This window comes from Cyprinodon variegatus, unplaced genomic scaffold (genome assembly GCF_000732505.1).
Source record: "Cyprinodon variegatus isolate N-32 unplaced genomic scaffold, C_variegatus-1.0 Scaffold158, whole genome shotgun sequence".
Lineage (NCBI taxonomy): Eukaryota > Metazoa > Chordata > Actinopteri > Cyprinodontiformes > Cyprinodontidae > Cyprinodon > Cyprinodon variegatus.
In genome coordinates this window covers 390639-407479 of record NW_015150611.1, presented here as the reverse complement: position 1 = coordinate 407479, position 16841 = coordinate 390639, and the positions used below count along the sequence as shown (strand labels likewise).

Sequence of the window (16841 nt, the reverse complement as noted above, 5' to 3'; positions counted from 1 at the left end):
AAGGCTTCCCGTCTTCATTTTAACATCCAGCCATTTTTTTTTTCAAATGTCACATAATTGGTAGAGTCAATGTTTGTAATTCTTTAAAGTCCATCTTTTCTGTGAAGGCTCAAAGAAACACATGAATGAACAAACAGCATCACCAACACCAATTAACACTGCAGGCATGTCAGGGATAAAGTTTGGAGTATGTTTTAAGAAGGCTAGATTATAAAAAACAACATCCTACGCTTTGAACATGCTCAAAAGTGCTGGTCAATCCAAAAGAGTTTGGCACACCTGCAACACAAAAACAGGAGGATCAAATTTACTATTAGACTGTTCCCTACAAATCAGTGTTAAAGGAAGAGTGATAATAAAGACTTTTTTGTTGAAAGAAAATGAAAAAAGTGTCACAAACCAGAGTATCGGTAATCACGTGGAATAACGTGCTTTGGTTAGACAAGACCACAATTGTACTTTACTGCCCTCATACAAAACACTTAGATGAAAATATATAGAAACTAAATAATTTAAGTTAGGTGCATATCTGAAAAAATCTGAAAATGCAGAACCCACACTTCCAAGAGCTGGCCAACAGCTGGCATTTGTGAAGGAAAACATATTCTACACCTTACTGACATAATATGTCCATGATGATTTATGGGGATGGCAGCACCATGCTTAGATGCTTATTATGTTTTAGCAAGATAAGGGAAGCTGGTAATAGTTAATGGTAAGACAGATGTATGCAGGATAAACTTAGATTCTGTAAAAGGCGTTTGTCTGGAATGCAGGTTCACATTACAAAGGGACAATGGCTTTTTTTGCTCAAAAGTAATTGTTAAAATTAAATAGAGAATCCTTAGAAAAACTTGAGAATTGTCGTTCACAGACATTTCAGAATTAATGTAATGGCCTATTTCAAAAGGAAAAATGAGCCACAATTTCAAATGCTAACAACCAAACATACATAATTCCTTTATGTTAATGGACTCCAATTTGATCATAAACTGGTGAATATGTCTTCCAGACCAAAAACAACAAAGTTGTTTGCAAGTTTTACCATTCGTGTTAGATGCTTTGTTAAGGCTCAGTACAGAGAACACATCAGACAGATAGATATTTCAAAGGACGTTTGTTTAAAAATGACGGATCTGCAGTTAACAGCTAGGATGTCAAAGGCAGGAACCTCTGCAGGAGGAAAGCACAGGTTAGTTACCATGTTAATCTGGCAAAGGATGATTACAAATGTGTGAGTCACAAACCTGTTCTTAAAGTTCAGTCTGTGCGCAAAGGGAGAGGTGGATTCCACCCGGAAGGCTGCCAACACAACGTGGCGAACACTGCCCAGAGTGTACCAGATGCTGAAGACTTGAAGACTGCAGAACTGACAGGAGATCAGACGAAAATAGACAAAGGTAGGCAGGACAATCTCAACGGTGAAGCCAAAGCCAGTGTCGAAGAGGTTCAGGAGGTTCAGGAGATCATAGATCTGAAGAGGTCCCAGGTCAGTGTCAGGAAGCAGTTTCAGGATTGCACAACAGGCAGGATCCAGCAGGAGTCTGAAGATAGGTCAGGGAATCAGTTCATAACAGGAACAGGGAGGCTCTGAGGACCAAAGGCAGAACGGGTCAGGATCAGGCAATCAGAAAACACTATGACTCGCTATGACTCGCTATGACTCTCACAAAAGGTTCGATTAATCTGGCTCTAATGACTCAAAGCAAGCAGGTTAAATAGAGGCTTGAGTAGGTGACAAAAAATGAGAGGTAATGAGAAAGTGGCTGGAGCAAGGCAGGTGAATGGGATTAACAAACAACCCAAAGATCATGAAATTATTATTTTTCAAAGATTTACACACAAAAAATGTTTTTCATGTTTTTGCACTGCCGGTATCTCCAACTGATGTACGCATTATCTTTCCCATTCCCAATGTGCTAATAAATATGAGTAAATTCCCTTCCCCATGATGTACTTCGATATCATTGGTATTCTTACACTGCAGCACCGTTGAAGTTGGTCACCCAAAGCAAACAAACAAAAATGTTAGCCTAATCGCAGTCCCTGCTTTACTCTGTGTTTAAGACTTTATCCCTGAGTTAGTCCATAGAAAATGTATTAGCATGAATATTAACCTGCTAAAATAGCAACCTGCTGAAATCACAAATAGCAGCTGAAAGTACAGTACAGCAACTTTTTGCAAAGTCAATAGCAACAAAATTTTTGTGAGCCTCAGATTTCCTCAAGAGCAGGACATAGAAAGCTGCTGGAATTACAACACATTGCACAGTGACCAATTGGTATAAAGCAATAAACTCTAGAGCAGTAGGGACAAGCTCTATGGAGTGGCAAACCAGGCCTCTGTCAGTTTTAATCTCATGGATGAGCCTGTATTTGGCCATTGCAAGGACATCTACAGTGTATTATTCCAGTGAAAGGAACTTTTCATGCTTTAGCATTCCAGTACAGTGTAAGTATGTAACGTATCCTGACTGTGTGGGAACAGCGTGAAATGAGATGGATCCCCTCTGTGTCAACATGACTGTTCACCACTGCATAAAGCAAAGTCTATGAAGAAATGATTGTGAGAATTTGTGGTGGAAGCTTGAATGGCCTTTGGCATGACCAATGGCCTATGGTGGAGAGTCTTGTTCTCTTCTTGTTCCCTAACAGTGTGAAAATGAAATTAATTAATGCTGCACCTTTCACAAACAAAACTCACAAAATGAATGACATTACAAAGTATTAAACATTAAAAAGGAACCTTTTAAACTAAAAACGGGATTTTACTAAAGTTCTTGTATGTGTAATGGATGCTCTACCTATTGGTTCTAACAATGGACTTATATTTTTTCTTTCCACTCTAATATAAATATCAAATTTATGGGATGCAGGATTGCTTTTGTGGTAGATTCTCACAACTGTGGACCTGTTACCCGCTTCCCTGAATTATTCTCTCTCTGCCCAGCCTGTGATGCTCAGAGGTGGGTTGAACCAAAGATTTTACACAGGTAACACTACACCTTCTTTAATATGTCTCTTACACAAGTAAAAATAAAAATAATAATAATAATAAAAAGCTTTGTAAATGGGTACTAAAGTAAACTGTTAACCCTTAAAATCTTATTTAATGCTTAAACTGATGTAACCAACTGAGGAGCTATGTCTTACTTCTGGTATTTTAGAGTATAAAATAAAATAAATACAAACAGATAGCATAGTTACATAATAACAAGTTTGAGTTGAGGAAACACTTTTTCAAATATTTTTTTAACATAAACATATAAAAACAATCTTTATGCATTTATGTCAGGAAAGAATAAAGCTCCAGTATCCACTGTAATTTCACCTGATGTCAGATTAATTATGCTCAAGTAAGAGTAGCGATACTCTTACACAAATATTATTTAAGTAAAAGTAAAAAGTACAGCTACTCATAAAAGCACATTAAATTCTAGAAATGTACCCAAGTAAATGTAACTGAGTGAATGTAAATAATAACTGCACACCTCTGGTCATAATTTTCCTTTTCAGGATGATGATTTGAACACTGCTGTTAAATAAGGACTGTTTTTTTTGGACATAAAGCAGAGATTTGGCTTTTTAAAACAAATCATTTTAAAATTCTCCCTAAGTATCTTCCCTACCTGTCTGCTGTGTTTATGGTCTTCATTTCTGTTTTCTAGGGTCCTGAATCAAGTGCAGATGGCAAACATTTTGGATTTTATGTTAAAGGTATCAGATCAAAATGAATCTGAATACAAATGCACTCCACTGCAGACTAAACACATTTTAAAAAAAGTTCAGAATTGTGTATTAGTTTTCTTTTGTCTGCATGCAATATTGCACAGTCAAATAAAATTCCCATAACAAAACTTACATTTATGGCTTGGTCAGGGTTTAACAAATGGTGAAAACTATGAGTTTATGTTAGAAAGAGAAGATTTCTGAGCAGGGAGAAAATGCACTGTTTATTTTTAACAGTCCCTGAAGAAACAATCATTTATTGTATCAATCAATATTCATGAATTTGCTTTGAAGAAAAACAAAATAAAGTTAAAAATCCACATCTGAATGATTTTCTTGAATCTCTTCTCAAGCAAAATAGTGTTTTGTCAATTCTAAATGTCTAGAAGGAATTTGTATCTTTAGACATTTGCTTATTTTATCTGTTTTGCTTTATCCCATCAGTGTGCATTTTAAATGCTTTTTTATCCAACAAGTTTGACCCTTTTTTACGGTGAGAAGTTAAAAGGAGACGCAACAGTATACCAGACGTGTTCAGACGCTTCAGTGCCATGTGGATGATGGCGTAGATTTTAGCTTGGGAAGCCAGACGTTCTAAAAAAAACATGATAAAAAGAAACAAACACTACGGGAGCCTGTTTATAGGTTTGCTAAGGGACCATTCTCTGAGGATGGAGCCCATCGACGCTTCTTGCGTCACGCCAAAGTGAAGCTGAGTCATTTTTCTGAGCTATTCTGCTCATGTCGCAAAGTGTTTTTTTGTTTGTTTGTTTCTTTTTAACCTCCAATAGCGTGATGGAGATTCTGATTTAAAACGAAAAATACAATAATTAATTTAAGTTATTTCTCAGAGACATTAAATGTCAGAATATTTTTATATTTTCCCCATAAAAAAAAATATATCCAACATGTTTCATGTCCGTGCTTCAACAAAGGATCATCTTTCTAGCGCAGATGGATACCCACGCTGAAACCAAGACAAACATTTTTTTTTCCAACCGATCCCTCCATCCCCTTTTTTGGGGTCTTATCTGAAAGGACCATTTCCCAGACATGAGTAGATGGCAGTTATTCTGAGGCCCCATGAGGCAGGACGCGTGCAAAACCCCCCTATCTGCAAAAGCCGGACAAAGAACAGCAACATTTCTTCCCCAATAATGACATTTTCAGCTGAATCGTTATCTGATTTTGAAACCGAAGTTGAACAGCTTCATGCACTTTCATATTTCCATGCACTTTTATACACAACTTCACTTTTATGTGTGAACATTGTGCGTAAAACTGCAATTTGCTCCATTTAAATGTTCGATTATATATCAAAATGAATCAAGGAAGTAATATTTTTTGTGACATAAGTAGCTATTTTTGACACTGCTAACTGGAAAAAGCAAAATAATGTAAACATTTGATCTCGTTAGATAACTATAGTCGTTTTGGACAAAAATAAAAGCACAATAGATCCATTGTTGAATGAACAGACCAAAGGCGCACAGAGCCTGGATGCTGACGGTGGGAACATGAAGTAGAGGAGCGGTGGCAGACATGAGAGGGGAGTGGGCCTTTGTGGTTTGGGAGGGAGGGGGATGTCATAAGGAGAAGGTTCCCATCTGTTGCGCCGATCGTGGCGCGTGCCGAGCGCGTGAATCACACCCTAGGCTATATAAGTCTGTATCAGTAAAATCAAAGATGAAGGAAAAAACGATTAAAACCGTCTTGAAAATCAAATACAAAAAATAAAAATTTGAGTTGAAAATTGAGCTTGTTTGCTCTGATTGTGTTTACATATCCTAAAAACATAGAAACCTTGCAGAATAACTGCCTTGCAATGATCCTGGATTTAAACCTTAGCCTGTATATTTTTATTAAATATTTTCTTGACAAACCTGTTTATTTTATATCACATCTGCTTTTAATCAAAATGCATCCATATCCCGTAAAAGTGCACATATTATTTCGCTTAAAGGTGTAAAATTGGTCCTGTTCTTAATGAAACAGGCTCTTCTGGGGGTCCTTAAACAGATGTTAATCCATACATAGCGTGGCTTGGGTATCTGGTTCCTTTTTGGAAGATTAATCTCGTCACTTTAGATTCACTCATTTGGCTTTGCTTTTGTTTGGTTGTGGCGGGACACAGACTCCCAATGCAAAAGAAGCTCAACGATCTTCATGTTTTAATCATTTTAAACTAACTTTTTGATTCTTTACATCCAGCCCTGCGACTTTCTATAAAATATAACTGTTTAGTTACATTGATATACTTGAAGGTAAAATACAAAGAATAAAACTAAAAATAGTGGTTTTAGATCATTATAAAATAAATTCCATTTTTATTTATTAAAGATGCGGTTAAAGAAACTGGTTTTACAGAGCCGGACAAACTACTATCAGTCAGTTTCTGGGGCTTAGAAGGGGAAAGCACTTCAGTTACAGGGACATGTAACCAGATCTGGGTTGAACGTTAAAGCTTTAAATTCTATTCAAAAGAGAACAAAATATAGACACGAAACTCCGCATACCGGTGTACAAACGCGGGGACCAGATGGTCCAGACAGCAACTCTGGTCTTTTCCCCAAAGGGATCGACCCCCCCTCCCCGCCCCCATCCTGGCAGCTTGTGCTCCCTCCCCTCTGACGCACTGGAGCCTTATAAATAGGTGGCTCTCCGACAGTCTGACACACTCGAGCCCAGCTCCTCTAGGGGAAAGTACAAAAATCACAACTGCAACAGTGAACGAAATGAGTCCGAGCATCACTCCTGAGGGCGTTCAGCCTCATCCTGGTCGCTCCACTGTGGCCCAGAGAAAGCAAGCCAACGAACTCAGAAAGGTAAGGAAAAGAGATATTCTGAGCATGCAAGATGTAGCCTACTCTAAACACTGATCACCGAAACTAAAAATGGTTGTTATTTCTTCCAGACTTTAAAGCCTTTGCTGGAGAAGAGAAGACGCGCTCGCATTAATGACAGCCTGAATCACTTGAAGAGCCTGATTTTGCCTCTGGTTGGCAAAGACAACGCACGTTATTCAAAGCTTGAGAAAGCTGATATTCTGGAGATGACCGTGCGCTTCATCAGAGATCTCCCTTCCTCTCCAGCCAAAGGTGAGCCTCATATTCCACTAAGAAGGCTTCGCTTTATTATCTTCTCTTTTAATTGTGCTTTCATTTAAAGTCACCCCCCTAATCAGATCTCCAATCTTCTCCATACAGACTCTACAGACAGTTACAAAGAAGGCTACAAAGCTTGCCTCCAGCGGGTTTCCGCGTTACTTCCCAAAACCAACCTGGATCAGGACGCGTGCCAACGAGTGCACGACTTCATCCAGCAGACCATGTCCACCACCGTCACACCCACCTGCCTGAACTGCTGCGCCCAGAGCCAGAAGACTCTCCCTCAGATCCAGCAGAGGCTTCTGAGCCTCAAGTCTAACTTTGGCTCCAGACTCGAGGGCCAGTCCCGCAGCGCAATGTGCGTCCCAGCTCCAAGCCGAGCGCAGGCCCTCCAGCAGCCTATCAGCGCTGCCATGTGGAGGCCCTGGTAGAACTGATAGACGTTTAACCAATCCATGTCATTTATTTTGATCTGTTTGTACGTATTTTAACTGTATTATATAATGCTTTAGAAGTGGATATTTGAAACAATTGCTTGATAGTACAGCAATGTCATTTTGCTTTGGTTGCTTGTATTGCCTGAGGGCAAGAGCACAGATCGCAAACAAACTGAAGTCTATGAACGTTTTAAAGCGCAATCCTCTTTGGGGTTTCAAAGAGACGGGTTGTAGACAACACTTTTGTAAAACCCCAAGGGTTATTTAATTTTGGAGGGTTGCACTATGGACTTAAAGCTATTTTGGTCTGTGCAACAGAACAGTTTGTAAACACTATGTGTTCAATATAACTAATGTTTTTGTGACCTTATTTTTTTTTCCCCTGTCGTGAAATGTGTGTTGTTTTCTTAATTGAATAAATACAAAAATAAACATTTGCTGAACAAAGTACTTGTCTTTTTTATTTTTGCTTCTTTTGGCTGCAGCAGTTAAGATGTGTCATGAACCTTAATAATGGGTTAGAATGGGTAAAAGAAAAAGAAAAAAAGGCGCGAGAGCGCAGAAAGCCATGGGTCAGGAAGAGCATCCTGGTGCTGATGAGCAGCTGCTCTATTGTTGGTGATGGTAGGCGGCTCTCTGGTTACCGCCAAAACTGTGGGAATGTGCGTGTGAGGGGAGCCACCCTGAGAGAAACCACAGACAGCTGGCCAGGATACTTTTTATTGCCGGTCTCTTTGTTTAACAGGTTTTATGCATTAACACCAGTTTTATAACCATCTCAGGGTGTAATGCATTGGGCGACAATGTTTTCATAATTTTATGACTTCTAACCAAAAATGAGAAGATTTCATTGTCAAACTTTTCTGATAACCTCAGCCTGTATTTTCTTTGGTATAATCATATGTATTAGGTTTAAAGTACCGTTTTTTTCTGTTCTATATGCTCTAGAGGCATGGACATAGAAATCCCAAATGCTATTCTAAGAGATTAATATATTGTTCCTCTTTAAATTTTCCAAAGAATGAGACAAATCAGGGGAAAAAAACTCAGGAATTTGATTTCAAGGTCTTTTTTTTAAACAATTTTCAAGGTTAATCATATTTGAGCTGGTCCAAAGGGACTACTTATCGAAACACAGTGATAATCTTCAAATCATTTTATTGGAACTTGAAATGACAGAGCCAAAAAAAAAAAAAAAAAAGGTTTGTACATTACTAAAACCTTATGGGAGTTTCTGTTTTTCAACAAATTCAGATTAAACTGAACCTCAAACTAAGAAGATTATTTAACATCTTGTGAGAACAGTTCAGACTTCTTATGAGCTTTTCTCAAACTTAAAAAAATAGCCACAAATACTTTAATGTAATCTTGGTAAAATATCCATCCTCCATTCATCAACAAAAAAAATGACACCATCTTAAACAAGTCTACTGACAACTATTAGTACTAAATTCTATGTGCATTTATTCTATTTTGACTCCATTTCCCCCAAAAATAATTAGATAAGCTTTGAATGTCTGAATAGTGCCCCTTTTAACTGGACACGTAGCAATGGAAATAAAGACCAGGTAAGAGGGTATTACCTAAAGAAAAATAGCCAAAGATCCAAAGTAACTCTGAAGGATCTGCAGAAATTTAAAACTCACTTTACAGAATCTATGGACCTGACAGCTGTTTTTGTACTCCACAAATCTGACTTTTTGCATGAAGACACACAAAACGAATGAATAAAGACTGTCACAGGCCATGTGAGGCACAGCTGGAAATAGGTGATCTGGTTAGGACTAGACTAAAACTGAATACACAAACTTGCAAAGGGCTGTGTGGTGTAGCCCTACTCATCACCCTGAACCGATGAAAACAGATGAAACTAAATCTACCACAAATACCCCCCCGACATGTTAGAAGCTGTAAGAGACTTGAGGCTGAGGCGGATGTTCATCTTCCAACAATGCAGTAACCATAAACAGAAGACAAAAGCTACAATGAATGCATTGCATACTCTGATGCTGAGTGCTGAGGTTCCCCGAACTGGATGATATATTCCTAAACTACCCTTCATGTTCCTTTGACACTTTTTTCCCACCATAGTCAATAGAATAAGAGGTGGTCTAATAGCAAACCTTTACACACAGCTTTGTTTTTCAGCAGCTTTAGATTTTATAACTGAATTTCAAAACAAATTTTTCATAAGTATAAATACCAGGTAACTTGATAGTGAACTCTGCATTTTACTATTATAAAAATGCCCTAATTTATGAACTGTCTTTTTTCTGTTAAAAGCAGACTTAGCAAAGTATTTCATTCAATGAATTGACAAGACAGTGATGAATACTAAGTGACAACACATCACAATATTTGGGGTTTTTTGGCTCACACCCGCATTTATACAAGTTTTAGTCCTTTGACCATCCAGGCAGCAGGCCCATGTAAGCATTCACCCAAATTAACTCTTTGATTTTGTTAAGAAACCTAAACACCAGAGTAGCATGAAAGGAAACGATGTGGCTTAATTATGTTTGACAAATGGAAAAGTGTACTTCTCACCAGATATTTAAAGAATCCTCAGCATCATTGGCAGATTTAGTTTGGAAGTAATCTTTAAACTGACCAACATTTTTTTTGTTAATGGAAGTAGTATTAATGTTTTGGAGTGGTCCTGCCATAGTCCTGACCTGAATCTGTTTAGGCAGATTATAGTTAGTGTAAAGGCCTGGAGCTCCTCATCAAAGGTAAGACTTCAAATTACCAATTGGAACCTGCAAAAAACAGAAAGGTTTGATGCTGTAATACTTGCAGCATGAAGGTCCTGATTTAGCATGGTGGCCTGCAATCTATCTTGTTTATACATGTGTTCTCTGTAGGTACATCCAGTCAACCTTTCATTACGATGGCCCTGAGGTGCAAGCTACTACTACATCAAAGAAGCACAATTACAAATGACAAAATCCATAAAACATTAAAGAAAGCACTACAACATTAAAGAAAGTACTACAATATGAAAGAAAGCGCTACAACATTAAAGAAAGCATAAAGAAAGACTTATCATACTGCACTGCTGGTGCAGAGAGCTATGATCACTCTCCTGAAATTATTAACGCCTTAACTTAAAATGTCGCAACCTGCCATCAAAATTTGTTTGCTTTGATTATTCTGGTGTCTCAGTTTGTACCACATACATACCTGAAAAATGCTAACATTTACTTCCAGCCTTAATATTTTAAGTTCCTAGATTAGCTTCTCTGATTGGTTGATGTGGCGAATCCAGCATCAAAATTTAAATTTTTACAACTGCAACAGCTGCTGCTCGTGAGGTGCGTCCCGTGCTTCAGATGCTTAGCAGCTCATGAGGCGCTGCTCCTGCTGCTCTAACTGCGCTGCAGACCCTTTTAATGTATGGCAACCATTGACTTTGCATGTAAACCAGCTGCTTGGGCTGCTTCTATTGCATGTAGTCTGAACGTAGCATTTTCCCACTTATCACAGCAAATATAGGAAAGATGCTTTCTGCCATTGAATGCAGGAACAGCCGATGCATCTGTAAACACTTGACATGCTTGCATCTGACCTTACTGTGTACAAGCATGAAAAATGAAGCAGCGGCTGCCTTTCTGGTATGAAAATAGCATTAGACTTGTGTTTACTTTAGTTTGTAATACACATCTCTATCTCTGTTTGCATGAATGTGATGTGCAACATTTTTACTTAACTTCTAGCACAACAGACTGTCCCATCCTACCCTGCACAACATGCCACATAAACTTGCCACATGGTCCTCTCAGCTTGGTCATAATGCCACACCTAACATCAGGAAGTGGAGAGTAGTTGCCACTTCTATGCAGCCCTGCTTCTTTCAAATAAGTCTTTACTGACCACATAAAAACTGACACATCATTGTTGGTCTGGAGCATGTCCAGTATCACCTCATATGCATGCTTGTACTCAAAATACTCATGAATCGTACTAGTAAAGTTTGGATCACCGAGAACATTCATGTTTTTAAAAAACAAATTAAAGCCAGAATAACTTCGGGTACAAAAGTTAAATGAGTTGTAGTCCAATCAGCGATCTCTTAGGTCTCCCACTGGGAGATACCTCTTCAGGTTTGTTAATGTTGTAGCTCTTCCTTAAAGTTGTAGTGCTTTTTTTTTAAGTTGTAGTGCTTTCTTTAATGTTGTCGTTCTTTTGTTATTTGTAATTGTGCACCTTTAATGTTGTAGTGGTTTGCACCTCAGGGCCACCGTACCTTTTGGCTGATAGATTAAGTAGTTCTTTTTAAGAGAAGCTTTCTGCTTTTTAACCTCACTCTGAATTAAGCCTACATTTAGTCCCGACTTGTATGCAGTTGTCCTTGTGTTCTTCAAGGGTCTTCTTGTTAACTAATGTTCATTAACAACCCTCTGAAGATATAACTGGATAGTTGGATTTAAACTAACAGTATACTATATTTACAAAACTTTAAGGCATATAAATATTACAAAAGTTAAGAACACCTGCTTTAGGATGAACCATTTGGTGCTTTGTGAAAAATTGTCATCTGTTTGACCTATAAAAAAATAAAAGTTATTTGAAAGCAATGGCAAACTTTGTTTAGGAATATTTGTAGTTTAGAAATGCCTTTATCTGATGTACTCTAATTTATTTTCCAATGAACTTATTCACATGTTCATTTATAGGCCCTGTTTTTCTTTCTTGTACAGAACGTTGTGATTTTTATCTGTGAAAAAAATTATAAAAAAGCTTTTTGTACTGTAAGTGCTTCAGTTACAGTTTACTCACTTATAAGTTTGTCATTGAGATATAGTTAGACTTCTTTACGTAGAAATGTGGGACTTATGAGAGGAAGCTACATGGCAATGTTGACGGATCATGAGTTTTTGCTCAATTTTAAATTTATACAGGATATCAAGCCATTTGTTTTTTCAGTTAGTGTTGTGGTGCGACTAAAACTATAGTGTTTGAGAAGTACAAACACAAACACAAGTACAAAAACATAAACATACACCAAATACAAGGTACAAAAATTTGACTAGGCAATATATGAAAGAGATTACCTAACACCAAAATGAGACTAACACATATACACATGTAAAGGAAAAAAATGTTGCAAAATAGAAAATAACTGCAATCACAGAAAGCAGCCAAGTTATAAGATTATACATACATTTTTCTTTTTGATAAAGCTTATAGTTAGTGTAGCTGCCATCTGAGTCAACTTGTTTAATTATTTTAATATTTAGTAAAAAAAAAAAGTTCATAAATACTAGTATTAAAATGAAATGTTCAATCATAAATAAATAAACAAATAAATAACTTTCAGTTAAGTTATGTTCTTCATGTTTATTTAGTTTGGTTAAAAGAACAATAAAATGTAAGGAGGAACCTACGTGTTGTTCCGCATGTCACGTTGTTGCCCATGAAAGATATTGATTGACACAATTATTACTGTTTTACAAGAAGTTTCGCCCGAAAACATTACACATTTGTTAGAAACACTGTATAAACAATCTTTATTCCTCTGGAGTTTATGCGGCCAATGAGGTATGACTTTATTTTTTTTCTTGTCTTTATTTGTGTAAACTTTATATCTGTTTTGAGCTAATTTCGGTTTCTGTTTCCCTTCTTAGTTCTGGCAGCATTTTTGGGGGGCTTTGTAAGAGGTGTCCATAAAAAATGGCTGTTAAAACTAAAAGAAAGATGTTGAGCCTTCATTAACTCAAGAAGAGTAACAGTGCAACCGCACACATCAAATGTCGCATGCGTCTGGTCATGAACCAGTGGTTCATGGTTGCTGGTATGCTCGGTCTGGAATTTCTAGGGACTCACAGCAGTTTCCTGACAAAGTGCTAGGGGGAGCCTATTGGAGAACTTGCGAGAACTTCGGCGGATGGTCATGAGAACTTCTTCGGCGGCGCCGGCTGGAGTGTTTATTTTCCAAAACAACATGTCTGAGGCATCGTACAAGTGGTTGTACTTCCGAACTTCCTCGATTAACCTTTCGTTGTGGTTATCCGTTGCTGTTATTATTCCTCGGATTTTTAAAAATGGTGCACCCCGGCACTGAATCGAGAAGGCCGGCCACATAGACAACTGGAAGGGCATACCAAGGATAATTCACAGCTGCTTTTTGTCTACGCACTTCCGCTTGAGGTCTGCATGGGTTTGTGACTGTCGGATGTCTAATCAGGTTTTTTTTAGGTGTACGACGACGGTTGCACAGAGACATATTTATTAAGAAGTATAAATTGGCATTTAAAGTGTCTCAGGTTGTTCTGTGCTATCTCTATCATTAAGCTGCTATAGGCTTAGATTGCTGGAAGTCATATAGACCACTTTACATCATCCTTGTTCATTTATCTCTACTCTTCAAATCTGCAATATTTGTTCTCTTAAATCCTAACTTTATGTACTCTGTTTTTTTTCAAAGTTGCTTAAAGTAGCTTCCTCTGTTCTGTTCCAGTGTGGCTGTTAAACCTTCCTGGAGGGAAGTATCAGCTGAGTTGCTGCCATAAATATTTCTGATTATAGATGATATAGCACTAAGCTCTACTCAATAGTGCTTAGTTTGTTACTCTCCTAGACATGGGCTCAGCTTTTACTGTGACTAACTGTATGTACTTTGTTAAATTCCTTTTGGCATGAAAAGCATTTCAGAGCTCATTTGTTTAGCTGTTTCTTTCTAGACAGAGCCACCAATGGAGCTAGCTTATTTTACCTTCTCTTACATACAAAGTATTTATAAATTAGTGCTTTTAGATTCCTTGTTTCTCTGCTTCTGTTTTATCAAACTCCCAGATGTCCTCACCAAAAGCCATTGGCACTAAACCTGGTTCTGCTGGAGTTCTTCTTGTTTAAAGACCTATCTTTTACCTACACGGTTGCATGCATACATGCACAGTCTGGGGGATTGCTGCAGTCACCCAGGAGGAGTGAATCTTGTAAAGTCAACAACTTGATGCAATCACCTGGTTTTCCATAGACAGAAAACCTTTAACCAATCTGAAAGCACAATGATCTGATTTAATTGTTTCTGCAAAGTGCTATGAGGTTAGGTGTGTTGCGAATTGGAGCTATATACATTAACGAAACTGGACTGAATTCAAAGGCAATGCTGATACATAACCCACTGCCAACCCATGATTAATCTGAATAAAAAATTTCTATAATTATCAAAAACAACTACAAGTGAAGAAAAGCTCTGCATAAATGAAGTGCCCCAGACCACAACGGGAAAATGATCATCAACTCATACGGGAACAGACCATTAGTAAAGCCAGAAAGGGGATGCTCAAAGAGGATATTTATTTAAAAAGATTTAAATGAAAACTTTCTCCCTTAACTCGAATGTGTGTCTGGTCTATAGACATAAGTACACATTGATGTTTGTTGTTTGGTCCATGTGAGCCGACGAGTATATCTTCCCTTGGTGGTCAGGAGCACTTCCATTTTGCAGTGTGAGTTTGCAGCTTTTCTTATCTTGCAGCAGGTTTTGTTTTGGCAGCTTTCGTGTATATTTCTAGTGCATCTGCTTTTTACTGTTGTTTACTTTCTGTGATTGCAGCGTTTTGCGGAAATGTTCCTTTGCATGTTTTTTATTTTATTTTGGTGTATAGTATGTGTTCACTATTACCATATTTATGTATGCAGTACTTATTATGTATTTGGAGCATGTTTGAACCCCTCAGCCACCATATGTATTCCCCCTAGACACCATCACCCACTTAGATCCCTATGAAACTCTGCAGTCCACAAAATCTCCCCTCTATTCTGCCATATGGTAGTCAGAATGTGTACTAAAAACATTAGTATGGGTATATTTACATAAAGAATTGTGCTGCAAGTGAAAACAGGAAGAAAGCAAGTAAATATTTTTTTTTCAATCTCTTACAGATTTATTTTGTTTGTACTTTTTTTTACACTTAGATGGAATGGTGTAGATTTATAGATGAACCTGATCTTACACTGGGGATTTGGAGAGTTACCAATGCTTCATCCTGGAGGTCGTAAATAACCCAGCATCCAAACCGTTCAGGCCTCACATACTCTAGTTAAGGTTAGTGGCCATTATTTTAACTATTATAAAAACAGACGGACAAAAATGTTCTAAAACCTCTGCTGGTCAAAAAGAACTTGTAAGACAATTCTTATTATTTAAAATACTTTTGAGTAAATATTCTCATGGGACAAAGATTGAACATTGTGGAAGAAATGTTATATAAAAAAAATGAAAATCAACTAAAACTAAAAGAACATTCAAGAACAACAAACTATAAAAACCAGTAAAAAGATTTTTTTTGCTGTTAAACAGTTGGGGTGGTATGGTGAAACAGTTTACTGATCAATCCATAAATTCTGCTCTTTGGAAAAGACAAGATTCTTTAGTCAGAGGTTCTTAAACCTAACCTCATATGCGCTGGGATTATGTAACAGACTGCAGTTCATATTGTTATAGGATGGTTTAGCCAAAGTCTGAACTTAAAGCCAATTGAGATCCTATCCTATGGCACCCTAAAGGGATTCTTCATGTTCAAGAAATCCTGCAGAAAGAGCAGACCTTTCCAGTCATTTAGTCAGTATTTAAAATCCTTTGTTTCCACAATAAAATACATTGAAATGTGCTATTTGGATTTCTCACAGGTTATCATTTAAATATCAGTTTACTTAAACTAAATCTGGTTTAGGATTTTATATGATGCAAATTCGTAATACATCATCCCAATGCCTGTAAAAAAAAAAAAATCAATTTAACCAAATTGTTCAGATAGATTTTAAGTGATTGCAACTGATCTCTGCTGTCAAAAAAGGGGGTTCTGTTTAAAGAAACCCAGTAGACTGCATACAATTGACTTGCAAAATACTCCTGGAAAAGCATGAACTTACAGTAGATAGTTGCTTACATTTTGTCATTTACTTTACAGCAATATCTCCAACGCTTCTAACAGGATGAAACCTTCAGCAGAACCTGGATCAGTTTAAGCAGCCCCCTGCCACAACTGACTGAGAATTTAAGTAGTAAGGAGCACAGGAGGAGCATATTTTAAAAAATAACATTTCTATGAGAGAGCAAATTGAAAGGCCATAAAAACTCCAGTTCCTTTAGTAACTTCATCTAGGAGAGAAGCAGGTGAGCTCTGAGGCAGTTTGTAAACCTGAAGGGTGAAAAAGCACACACACACACACACACTAAGTTGTTGAAAAGCTCAGCCAATAGTGTTGTCTTGGAGAGAGATAATATGATGTGAAAAATATGTAAATAAATTCTATAAAGGAGAAAATACTTTTGCAGCACAGTACAATTTGTGGTTGTTTGAGCTAAACGTCTTGTTTAATAAACATTTCTAAAACCTTGCATCCACGTGCTATAGAAATACTGAAACAAAGAAAACAATATCATTCTGCCTCTTCTTGATCCTAGAATCAATCAATCAATCAATCAATCAATCTATCAATCTATCTATCTATCAATCTATCAATCTATCAATCTATCAATCAATCAATCTATCAATCTATCTATCTATCAATCTATCAATCTATCAATCTATCTATCTATCAATCTATCAATCTATCA

The 16841-nt window shown here is 37.3% G+C and overlaps 1 protein-coding gene across 1 annotated transcript; it reads left to right on the top strand.

Annotated features, from left to right (window-relative positions):
- Nucleotides 1-6412: 6412 nt before the first annotated feature.
- On the top strand, nt 6413-7711 carry hes2 (hes family bHLH transcription factor 2). The gene is made up of 3 exons (XM_015377754.1): nt 6413-6554; nt 6644-6827; nt 6936-7711. Exons 1-3 carry the CDS (start codon nt 6465-6467, stop codon nt 7265-7267), a joined length of 606 nt encoding a protein of 201 aa, XP_015233240.1. The 5' UTR covers nt 6413-6464; the 3' UTR covers nt 7268-7711.
- The last annotated feature ends 9130 nt before the right edge of the window (nt 7712-16841 follow it).